A 12,557-nucleotide genomic window follows, 5' to 3' on the forward strand; every position below is an offset into this window, starting at 1 on the left:
TCTACTTGAAGAGGGTGGGGCAGAGCCATGCTGTGGGGAAAAAAGCAGAGACGCGCAACTGGCAGCTAGATAAAGGCAGAGCATGCAGAGCAGCAGGCAGAAAAGGTCCTTGGGAGGTTAAGTGACGAAAGGAAACATGAGAACTTGAGACACAGAAAGGAACGTAAGTGAAGCTGAGCCTTTCCAGAGAGAAGCTCAGAGAGCCAGGAAAGAGGGGAGTGCTGGAGGCAAAGGAGGAGATGTCAACACAGGCCGTGAATGGAGAAACAGAGGGAAGCGAGTCAAGACAGTGAACGAAAGAAAGGTTGGCATGTAAGGAGTTGAGTAATTGGGCAATCCTTGCCCCAAAGGGACTTCTGGTGGGTGGGAGCTGTATGGTGAACCTTTAGACCTCCAGATGTTGCTGAACTATCACCCCCTTCAGCCCCAGCAACGATGTCCAATGGAGCTGTAGTTCAGTATCATCTGGAAGGCCAAAGGTTCCCCACACCTAGCTTACAGGGACATGTACGGGGATTCTGAGGGGCAACTTAGAGCAGAACAGACAACAAGCAGGAGCTCGTCTAGGGGTATTTAAGTAATGCTAACTTGCTGGGAAGGAATTTCAGTTAAGAAGGGGGTCCTCTGATGACAAGAACTTCAAATGTGGTTTGAGGAAAGGAGACTCTGGAGATAAGAGACCTTCTGGTCTCCTGAGGAGCCTTGGAACCTGGGACAAGGGCTTGAAGGCTTCACAAAAGTATTTAAATAAAACATTTACATTTTCTTTTAAAAAACCCCACAGATTAATGCAGAAACAGGGTGGAAAATGGACTTCTGAATGAACACATGCAAAATTGAGAGCAGCCTTAGCTAGAGCGACCCATCTGTCCCTAACAGCTTCTCCAAGCAGCTAGAAACTGGGAGCAGCAGGATGTGATTTTGGACCATCCCTCCCAAGAACCTCCTACGGGAAAAAAAAAAGATGTCCAATCCCATGGAAGCCGCCCCTGGGGATCCAAAAGTGCATCACCCCTACTGTACAGTTATCTTCTGTCAAGGATAGGGCTGTAGTTCTGTGGGAGAGCATCTGCTTTGCATGCAGAAAAAATTCCCAGGTGCAATCCCAGGACTCTTCAGGTAGGGCTGGGAGAGATTCCTGCCTGCAACACTAGACAGCTGCTGCCAGTCAATGCTCTCACTTAGTATAAGGCAGCTTCCTGTGTTCCCAGATGTTCTAGTTCCTCTAGGGGTGAATACAGGTGACGATTTCTTACCCGTCCTTTACCAAAGGTCCCAGGGTGGATTACAGCATATAAAAATGAAATTAAAACAACAACAAAACCCCAACTCACAACCCCCAAATCATAATCTGTTCAGTATGTTGCAGGGAGGGTGCCAAAATCAGTTCTTCCATTTACAAAGGCCAGGGTAAAGAGGCTCATATTCAGCAGCCAGTGAAGCTATAAAGAGATGGTCCCAGACGTGCCTCTATGGGGAGGGAGCTCCACATGCTTCGGGCCATCACAAAGAAGTCTCTCTCATGAGCCACTGCCCGCAAACCTCTAGAGTGGCAGAACCACCAGGAGGGCCTCTTCTCCTGATCTTAATCCCTAGGCTGGTCTATACAGAAGGAGGTACTTTTTTAGATATTTTGGGGCAAATCATTGACCAGAGATGAAGCTGGGGAATTTCCACTGCATGCCACCCAACAAAGTGGTAAACTGCTTTGTATAAGGTACTGACAAGTGGGAAGGAGAATTGTACCATTCCTCTGCTTCCCTAGTTTTCTGTTGGTAAAACTCTTTGCACCACTCAGGACCGGCGCCAGAAGTTGGCCAGATCAGGCCCTGGCCAAGGTCCCCTGTGGCATGAAGGGCCCCTCCTTAGGGTGGGTTAGTAGCGCTCCCTTCCACGGTCTGCGGCAGTGTCAGCTCCTGACCCTGCCATGGATTGCAGAGAGGGAGCTCCCAGGCATCCCCTCTACTACTGTGCAGGCTCGCAACGCCCGCCTGCATGCCCAACCTACCTTTCCTTTGAAATAAATGCTGGCTGCGCTGTGGGCGCATGCCTGCCATCAACTAAGATGGTGGCTGAGGCTTCCCTAAGGGGCTGATGCCCTGCCACCATCTTGGTTAATGACAGGTCTGCGTCCACAGCACCGGCCAACATTTACTACAAAGGAAAGGTAGGTGGAGCATGCGGGTGGGTGCCGGGGCCCAGGGCAGGCTGGTGCCCAAAGGCCTCGGCATGTCTGGTGCCGGCCCTGGCATCACATAGACATTCCAGATTACTGACTTAAAGTGCTTATATGCATGCTGTGGGAAGTTACTGCTTGGCACACACAGCTTCCTCTGGATATTCTTACAGGTTCCTCGTGCAAGAGAACTTGCTTCGTCACGGAGAAATCCACAAGCTTCTCCACAAGCTTCCCCTCCCCCTGTAAATTCCACATCAGGATGCAGACTCTCCTGAAACCTTTTGTCTTCTTTTTACTTCTAACAAAGGGTAAGTTAAGAAGAGCTGGTAGCTCATTGGAGATTTGCATACAAGGTGGATACAAGTGCCTTCTACCAACTTCAGTTGGTGGCCCAACTACGTCCCTATCTGGACAGGGATAACCTGGCTTCAGTTGTCCATGCTCTGGTAACCTCCAAATTAGATTACTGCAATGCACTCTACGTGGGGCTGCCTTTAAAGATGGCTCGGAAACTGAAGCTTGTGCAAAATGCAGCGGCCAGATTGGTAACAGGGACCAGACGGTCTGAACATATAAAACCGATTCTGGCCGGCTTGCACTGGCTGCCTGTATGTTTCCGAGCTTGATTCAAGGTGCTGGTTTTGACCTATAAAGCCTTACATGGCTTGGGACCACAATACCTGATGGAACGCCTCTCCCGTTATGAACCCACCTGTACACTATGTTCAAGATCAAAGGCCTTCCTCCAGGTGCCTACTCCAAGGGAAGCTCGGAGGATGGCAACAAGGGAGAGGGCCTTCTCAGTGGTGGCCCCCAAATTATGGAATGATGTCATTGACAAGGTGTGCCTGGTGTCAACACTGTTATCTTTTCAGCACCAGGTCAAGACTTTCCTCTTCTCCCAGGCATTTTAGCATGTGTTTTAAATTGTTTTTTTAAAGATATATTTTAAATTGTATTTGTTTTTAGTTACTGTAAACCGCCCAGAGAGCTTCAGCTATGGGGCAGTATACAAGTATAATAAATAAATAAATAAATAAACAGCGATGGGAAGGGCATTCCAGAAAGCAGGAGCCACTACTGAAAAGACCCTGTCATGAGTCATCACCAAGCAGCGAGGGTTTGGTGACAGCACCACCATAAGGCCTTGCCTGCTGATCGTAGGCTCCAAGATGGTTGATACTGAGGAAGGCAGTCTTTTAGATACATGGGTCCCAAGCCATTTAGGGCTTTATATGTTAGTACTAACGCCTTGAATTAATTAACGCTTAAATGTGTCCAGCGGGTTTCCAATATGCACAGCAGCCGAGGATTGGTAGGCGGGGAGGGGGGTGGTGGCAGTTATTTATCGGGAGTCCTTGGTTCTCACCAGACCTCCTCTCCACGAGACCAAGTTTGTTGATTGTATGTACTGGAGGTTGGGACCAAAGGGCAGTTTAGGAATTCTGCGTGTGTACCGCCCACTCCGCTGCACAGCAGACTCCCTGACCGAGGTGCTTGAGGTGGTCTCGGCTGTGCGGTTGTTTACCCCAAATCTATTGGTTTTGGGCGATTTCAACGTGCATGCCGAGGCCGCTCTCACTGGAGCCCCTCAGGATTTCATTGAGACCATGACTTCATGGGAACTGCACCTAAGTAATATAGGTCCCACCCATGTAGCCGGCCATACTATTGACCTTGTGTTTGTCTCGGGAGAGAAGGGAAGTGATCTGAAAATGGGGAATGTTTTTTCTAGCCCTGTGTCATGGTCAGATCACTACCTGGTGAATATGGATCTCTCACTGCCGCATACCCTCCGCAGGGGACAAGGACCTACTAGGATGGTCCGCCCCAGACGCCTGATGGAGCCCAAAGGATTCCTGAATGCACTGGGTGATTTGGAGCTTACTGAAGGACACCCGGTCGAAACCCTGGTGATGGAGTGGAATGAGGAGATCACTAGGGCAATAGACCGGGTAGCACCGAAACGTCCTCTTCCCCTGAACAGAACTCAGACTTCACCCTGGTACACACCATGGTTACGCGGTCTGAGACAGGAGGTGAGACGACTAGAATGCCGATGGCGGAAGTCACGCGCTGAAGGCGATCGAACACTGGTTAGAGCGGCAATAGCGGCCTACCAGCGGGCAACAAAGGCAGCAAAGAGGCATTTTTTTGCTGCCTCTATTGCGTCGGCAGAGTGCTGTCCCAGGAGGTTGTTCCAAGTGGTCCAAAGCCTGGTCGGTCCAGTTGCGCAGGAACCTATGGAACATTCAAAAGCCTCCTGTGACACATTTGTAAAACACTTTGCCGATAAAGTCGAGCGCCTAAAGGGCAAGATTCCGTACGTCATGGTTACAAGTAGTGGTCCAGAGGCGGCCAGTTGCAATCCAGTCTGCTGGGATCGGTTTCAGCTTCTTCTCTCTGATGACGTGGACAAGGTGCTCTCTACTGTGAAACCAACCACTTGCTTGCTTGATCCTTGCCCTTCATGGCTCATTGTAAGCTGTAAAGAGAGACTGGGCAAAGGGATCAGGGCAATGGTAAATGCATCCTTGGAGGAGGGTGCAATGCCATTAGCCCTCAAGGAGGCAGTGATAAGACCTATTTTGAAAAAGCCCTCCTTGGACCCCCAAGATTTAAACAACTTTCGCCCAGTCTCCAATTTACCATTCTTGGGCAAGGTGATTGAGCGTGTGGTGGCTAAACAGTTACAGACACACTTGGAGGAAGCAGATTATTTAGATCCTTTCCAATCAGGCTTCAGGACTGGACACGGAACTGAAACAGCCTTGGTCGCTCTGGTGGATGATATGAGGAGGGCGTTGGATAGGGGAGAACATACTTTCCTCGTCCTCCTGGATCTCTCAGCGGCTTTCGATACCGTTGACCACGGTATCCTGTTAAATCGCTTGGAGGGATTGGGAATGGGAGGCACTGTTTTACGGTGGTTCCGTTCCTATCTCTCCAACAGATATCAACGAGTAGCGTTGGGGGATGAGGTTTCAGACCCTTGGCCCCTTAATTGTGGTGTGCCACAGGGCTCTATTCTCGCCCCCATGCTATTCAACATTTATATGAAACCGCTGGGAGCTATCATCAGGAGTTTTGGGCTGCAGTGTCACCAGTATGCGGATGACACGCAGCTCTATCTCTCGTTTAAATCCTCACCAGAGTTGGCTGTGGAAACCTTGTCCAATTGCCTGGAGTCCGTAAGTGGATGGATGGGAGAGAACAGGCTGAAGCTGAACCCCGACAAGACCGAGGTGTTACTGGTGGGGGATAAGGGAATGTTGGGAAACTTTGACTTGGTGTTTAATGGGGTGAGATTGCCCCTAAAGGACCAGGTCCGCAGCCTGGGGGTCATTTTGGTCTCAATTGTCCATGGAGCCCCAGGTATCTGAAGTAAGTCGGGCAGCCTGGTACCAACTTCATCTGGTACAGAGGCTGCGACCCTACCTTCCTATACATCTGCTTCCACAAGTGATACATGCCCTGGTCTCCTCTCGATTAGACTACTGTAATGCGCTCTACGTGGGGTTACCCTTGAAGACGGTCCGGAAATTGCAGCTGGTACAGAATGCAGCGGCACGCTTAATAAAGCAAAGCCGTCGCCGGGATCATGTCACCCCAGTGTTGATGGAGCTACACTGGTTGCCCGTTGTATACCGGGCCCAATTCAAGGTGTTGGTATTAACCTTTAAAACCCTAAACGGTTTTGGCCCAGTTTATCTGAAGGAACGCCTCCAGTATCACCAAATATGCCGCCAAACAAGATCGGCCTCACAAGACCTTCTCTCGGTCCCACCGGTGAAAACAGCTAGGCTGGTGCGGACCAGAGAGAGGGCCTTCTCGGTCGTGGCCCCCACCCTCTGGAACTTGCTTCCTTTTGACCTTCGACATGCCTCCTCCCTGATGGCTTTTCGTCGAGCCTTAATGACCTTGTTATTCAGGCAGGCCTACGGGATTTCTGGGGTGGGTTAGGCTATTATGTTGTATTATTAACGGGTGGTTTAGATGTATTGTTGTTTAATATGGTGACTGTTGTATGAATATGTTTTAAATTGTATTTTATATTGTGTAAGTCGCCCAGAGTGTCTGTTAAGTCAGACAGATGGGCGAGTAACAAATAAAATTTTATTATTATTATTATTATTATTATTAAACTGATGGAACATCTTGTCATGTTTATCCTCAACTGAAACAAATCCTGCATATGTATAAATACAATTATTTATTTATTTATGAAAATATTTGTCTCCCACTTTATCATAAAAAAATCAGTTTACAACAACCGTACATGTACACAATAAAAACCACATACACATTTAAAACCAGAGATCATCAACTAACAATTACAAAGAGATGTTTTCTTGATTGCCTGTGTAAGCTGGGCATTATTTATTTGACATGTTATTTATTATTGGCATTTTCATCCTGCTCTTCAGCCAACAGACAAACAAACCCTCCCAGAGAACATTACAAAATATCAGTGAGGAGACAGTACTTGCCCTCAGGCTCATAATCTAAGAGACATGACACAAAAGGAAAAGGGGCTGGGAGGGAGAAGGAAAAAAGCAAGCTCGGGCACTAATTCTTAGGTGCAGAGATTTTGAAGCAGCAAGAATTGGAAAAAAAACTAGAGAGGAGTAGAACATTGTTGGTGTTTCTGAAGAGTCAGTGGAGAGGCCAGGCATTCCCTTCTGTCTCCCTCTCCTATAGCATGATGGAATGGCTGCTGTAGATGACATTTGAGGGAGGAGCCTGATGGAGCTGGTCTTTTAGCAGAGCCAATGGAGAGGCCTCGAAGTGCCATCTCTCTCCCACTCCATAGTCTGATGGAATGTTACTAATGTGTCTCTTACTTTCCTCTCACCTTTATTGGAATTCAGATTGCAAGCGTCAGGGGACAGGGACCTGCCTGTTTTGCTTTGTTATGTTACATCACCTTGCAGAGTGCCCTGTATGGGCATGGTGCTATAATACTAATCATGAGAGAGAAAGCAAAATCAAGTTACAGAAACAGTAAAATTGCAGCTGTGGCCTGGGGCACAAGATGCAACAATTTTGCTGCAACTAAATGAGTCTGGGCCTGGTGGACAATGTCTGGATGGGAGGCAGGAAAGGAATCCCAGCCTCCATCCAATGAAGAAGGATTTTATGTTTGCAACTTGCAACTGTGTGAGAATTTGACAGCTTCTTGGAGATCAAAAGGAGGAGAGAAATGGGCAAGAATGGGCAGTAGCTCCCGGTCCTTGCTGTGAATCAAGGGAATTAGATGGGACCTCCTAGCTGTGTCCAGATGGGATGCCTTGTACATGCTGGAGTGAGTGAGGGTGTGGGCAAAATACTACCTGGATGTAGTTTAACTTTTAATGAGTTTTTAACAAAGATTTTCTAGCTGTCATGCCAAGGCAGTGGCACAGGTACTCTCCTCTCCTGGGCCACCTCACTCAGAATGCCTTGCTTTTTGTGGCAGCAAAATTTTTTTCAAGTAAGCGAGGGGGTGAGGAGAGGAGTGGTGGTGGCAGTGGTGGGAGGAGGTGGGAGTGGAGCAAGTGCATATCAGGTAATTTTCTCATTAACATGCAAACAAAACTGAATTTCTCCCCCATTCCTAGTGGCCTTCCAGATGCTGTTGGACTGCACGTCCCATCCAGCATGGCCAACGGTCAGGGGTAATGGAAGCTCGAGTCCAGCACAAGGACCACTGGTTCCACCTTCCCGATGCACATATGTATATACTGTCTCTAGTCTTCTAAGCGTTTATGTGAGGTGTGGGGAACCTTTGGCCCTCCAGATGTTACTGAACTACAATGCCAAGAATGGCCAATGGCCAGTGACAATGGGAGCTGCAGTTGATAAACATCTGGAAGGCTCCCTACCCTTTATTTATATAGTGCTTAAGGAAGCTGAGAGGTTGGGCACTCTATTATACCTGTACGAAAAAGGTTCTCCTTTCTTCCTTGTTCGAGGTACTTCTTTGGAGTGTGATGTTTGTGCTGACATTGGCACCAGCTGCACAGGGAATAAGAAGGTTTGTCGTGAGGGCCAGGACACCTGTGTCATTGTGTTTCTTGAAAGTACTCTAAGTAAGTATGAGGGATCACCTCACCACCATCATTAAAAAAAAAAGCCACAAAAAGCAGGAAAGTACCACTGGAACTCAAGGTGCTTGAAGAAAGACTTATTTCAGGCACAATGATTTTTAGAATAATCCTTCAGGGGTGGTAAGAAATACATATACGTGCACAGGAAGATGGGATGGTAAAATATCTTTTATTGGGGACATCAACTGAGACAGACAGACAGACAGACAGACAGACAGACTGATAGATAGATAGATAGATAGATAGATAGATAGATAGATAGATAGATAGATAGATAGATAGATAGATAGATAGATAGATAGATAGATAGATAGATAGATAGATAGATAGATAGATAGATAGATAGATAGATAGATAGATAGATAGATAGATTCTCAAACAGCTGATGTCCTTGGGGAGCAGAGGCTGGATTTAGACACTCCTCAATGCTGTCCTTGTGGGAATCTCTTTAGTGAATGGCTTCCATTCATTCCTATGGGAAAAAACGAAAGCAAGTGTTTCCAACCAGTGGTCCATGAGCTTCATTCAGGTGGTCTATGGCATGTCTGCATTAAATATGAATATTGATTCTTAATTGTATTTTATTGCTTTTTATTTCTTACATTGTATTGTATTTATTGCCATTTGAATTCTACGTAAAATACGACATAAATAATAAAATAAGCAATTTAAAAATACAGCATCTAGCACAGCGCATCGCAATTGCTGCAACAGGCAGAAAAATCGTTAAGTGGTCCATCAAGATGCTTAGGAATTTTCAGGTGGTTCATAGGGAAAAAAGTGTGGAAACCACTGACCCAAAATTCTGCACTTGTGGGAGCGGGAGGCAATGTTATCCCTCACCCCTGATATTGTATGACATAAGGGATGTTCACACATTACATTGAACAAGTTTACAACTGATGTACCCATGTACATAAAGAGTTGAGCTTGTACTGCTATTCACAGGTAACATTCAACATGTGTTACCTGTGTATAGCATAGTTGAGGTGTACAAATCAACAAGGGTGCACTTTTTCACACAAACGCTTGTACCTGTGTAGAAACAGCTTGTACTTGTGTTCAGTGTAATGTGTGAAGAAGCTTCCAGCCACCAGTGAAGAGATCCTCAATTCTGGTCCTGGAAATATGCATGCTGTAGCCACACACACCCTCCTGATGAGTGCTTCGGTTATTACTGAATAAACCACTTTCTCTTTCCTTCTTGTGCAGATGGCAAGGTGCTTCAGACAGTCATGAAAGGCTGTGGATCCTCCGACACGTGCAATTCCCCCCCAAAGCATCTTAATATGGGGCGTGGGAAAAGTATAAGGACAAGTTTGACCTGTTGTATTGGTGAAGCCTGTGCAAACTCCACTCCTCCAGGTAGATGCAAATATATTCTTGAAAAATGCTTCCCTCAACCCTTCCTTTGGTTGCATTTTGGAGGTTGCATCACATTTCATTCCCCTTGTTCTTGGATCCATCAGTTTGTGACCAACATAATTGGAAGTGTGGCTCTTCCTCAATGGCTGGGTTCCTTGGGGACAGATTAGCTTAGCTGCATCCAGCCAATTGGTATAATTAATGATACAATAATTTTAAAAAATAGTATTTTGCACATTGCTTTCCCTAAGTGACCAGAATGTTTCACTTTTAGACTTAGCTCCTGTGAAACTCTGGGCAGGATAAAGCAACTGCTTTGCTTGCAAAAGGTCCCAGGTGCAGTCCCCATCCAACATCTCCAGGTAGGGCTGGAAGAGACCCTTTGTCTATACTGATTGGCAGAGAGCAGCTGACGAACAACTCTCTGCTGATTCAGCATTGTGGACTTTGGCCTCTGGTCTCTTGTACTCACTTAGCTGTTCCCACCTTTGACAGCTCCTCTGCTGATTCACAAGGTCCAGCTTTGGGCTCAGAACCATCGGAGCTTCTGATCTGTTGACTGCAGCTCCAATAGAAATGATGGAAAATTGGGGAACTATTAAGAATAACTTCTGTCAAAAGTTAACATTAGAAGAGCCTTCCTGAATCAAGGCAAGAGTCCATCGAGTCCAGAATTCTGTTTCTCAAGTGGACAATCTCCACAAACCCCACAAGTATGGAATGAAGCCTCTTGCATTATGGTCCCACCATAGTGGTATTCAGTGGCATACTACATGGAGGTTCCACTGTAGGCACTTGCAAACCTATCCTCTCTAACAGGGGTGGGAAAGCTGTGGCCCTCCAGATGGTGCTAGACTCCATCGCCCATCATTCCTGACCTTTGGTCATGCTGGCTGTGCACCTCATGGGAGCTGGTCCCGCAAAATCTGGAGGGTTACAGGTTCCTTGTCCTGCTCTACACATCTGTCTGATCCCCTTTTAAAGCCATCTATAAATTAAATATATGCAGCAACTCTGTAACACAGGGGTAGCCAATGTGATGCCCTCGACAGGACAAGGGCTACAATGCTCATCATCCATAGCCAGCATGCCCAGTGGTCACAGATGATGGCAGCTGTAGTCCACAGCATCTGGATGGGCACCAAATTGGTTGCCCCTACTCTAGCATCTCTGTTAACTTCTCCAATCTTTATGCTGACTGAGGATCATCCCCCTCACCCCTTTCAGTACCACGAGTAGAGTCTAAAACCAATGGAAAGCAGTGTCCTTCCTGCTACTCTTCGTCCGGCACATGCATTACAGAGATGGTGAATTGTACTGGATCAGAGAGGTATTGCTTTGATGTGTTCTCACGTTCGAATGCTGGTAAGTTTCACTTCAGATGTAATTTGTCTGTTGATTTCTTTCCCATTTTGTAGCTATATTGATGATGGATTGAGTTTGGATATCTAGCCAGGGGGATAGGACAAACGGGCAAGCCTCCCATAAAACATGAGAGGGTGCTTCCATGAGACAATGTGAGATAGCCATCGCTCATTTGGGGAAGGGCAACAGCTCACTGGGGGAGCATCTGTTTTGTAAGCCAAATACCCCAGGGTTCAATTCCCAGCACCTCAAATAGGCCTAGGAATGCCCCCTTGCCTGAAAACCTGGAGCTGCTGCCACGCAATACTGAGTTAGGAGGATCAGTGGTCTGACGCGGTGTAAGGCAGTGCCCTATGTTACACCATAGTTTTGTGTCACCCTTCAGACACTGCACGACCCTAGTTTAATGAACGGCAGAAGCACAATGGGCACAGTTCACTTCAGCAAAACTACACTGCTCTGCATGAGGGATGGGTAACCATTTTGAGCCTGAGGGCTGTACTATCCCATAGGAAAGCTGGGGAGTCTGCATGTCAACGGTGGGGCCAAAGTACAAAGTGGCCAGGGCTAAGTCACATTCAAAATGTCGTATACTCACATCCACCCATTTATCAATTGGTACAAATGGGGTGGTTTTTTCCTGTGCCTTCTTGCTATGTGGGGGTGTAATTTTTCCCCCGTAGTAGAAATTTACCCTTGCAACTTGTCTTAGGAAAAAAGGTCTGCATGGGTTGGGCCCAAAAGGCTCCTTAGGCTGCATCTGGCCCAGGGGCTAGAGAGGTTCTCCGCCCCGGTTTGGAGAGGTGCCCTTTATGGGCTCCATTCCTCAGCAGTAGACCTTCATTTGGGGATAAGGACTGGGTTCATTTCAAGCAGTCTAGACAGACTAGTCTGGAGAGCTGTTAACAGCAACTGTGATTCCCAGCTAACAAGCCCCTCTTGTCTTCCATTTCTAGATAGTAGAGCCAGAGACATGATTATGAAAGGCTGCACCACCAAGTCAGCCTGCGAGTCAATCAACAAAGGTGTACCTCTGATTTGGGAAGAAAACAATGCTGTTATCATAAAGGCCAAATGTACACCAGATCCTTCTAGGGGAACTCGATCTTCTGGGCTCCTCCTGCCAACCTTCTCTGGGCTCCTCCTCCTGAAGATCCTCTTGTAAAGGGCACCTGCGCAAGACTGCATAATCTCTGCATTCATTTATGCCTCCTTTTTATCCACTTGCCACTTCTGGTTAAGTTTGGCCTTCCAGATAGATTTTCCTTATTTCCCTCAATGAAAATAAAAGCCAGGAATAAAACAAAATCTAAATGCATGTTGTATTAAAGATTCTAAATTACCATCTCTGCATTCATTTATGTCTCTCTTTTAACCATCCATTACTCTCTTTGATTGCAGTTTGGCTTTCTGGATGGATAAACACCAGGATTAAGACAAATGAAATGGAAATGTCTGTTGTTCTTAAATAAATTCTGTGTTCTGGAAGACATTTTTCCTTGATACAATTTGCCTATAGACAAGATGTGGGGAACCTTTGGCCCTCCAGATGCTGCTGA

General features: G+C 46.8%; 1 protein-coding gene across 3 annotated transcripts; it reads left to right on the forward strand.

Moving 5' to 3' along the window:
• The first annotated feature begins 161 nt into the window (after positions 1-161).
• On the forward strand, positions 162-12,343 carry LOC133370418 (phospholipase A2 inhibitor NAI-like). 3 transcript variants are annotated; one of them, XM_061596715.1, is made up of 6 exons: positions 162-304; positions 2,350-2,487; positions 8,134-8,250; positions 9,481-9,633; positions 10,861-10,998; positions 11,955-12,343. In XM_061596715.1, the coding sequence occupies exons 1-6, from the start codon at positions 259-261 to the stop codon at positions 12,161-12,163; spliced, it is 801 nt and encodes a 266-aa protein (XP_061452699.1). In that variant the 5' UTR covers positions 162-258; the 3' UTR covers positions 12,164-12,343. The 3 variants fall into 3 exon arrangements, with proteins under 3 accessions (XP_061452699.1, XP_061452700.1, XP_061452701.1); XM_061596717.1 differs by having other exon boundaries at positions 214-312; XM_061596716.1 differs by lacking the exon at positions 8,134-8,250.
• Positions 12,344-12,557: the final 214 nt, after the last annotated feature.

The sequence above is a fragment of the Rhineura floridana genome, chromosome 15 (assembly GCF_030035675.1).
Source record: "Rhineura floridana isolate rRhiFlo1 chromosome 15, rRhiFlo1.hap2, whole genome shotgun sequence".
In the NCBI taxonomy this organism is placed as follows: domain Eukaryota; kingdom Metazoa; phylum Chordata; class Lepidosauria; order Squamata; family Rhineuridae; genus Rhineura; species Rhineura floridana.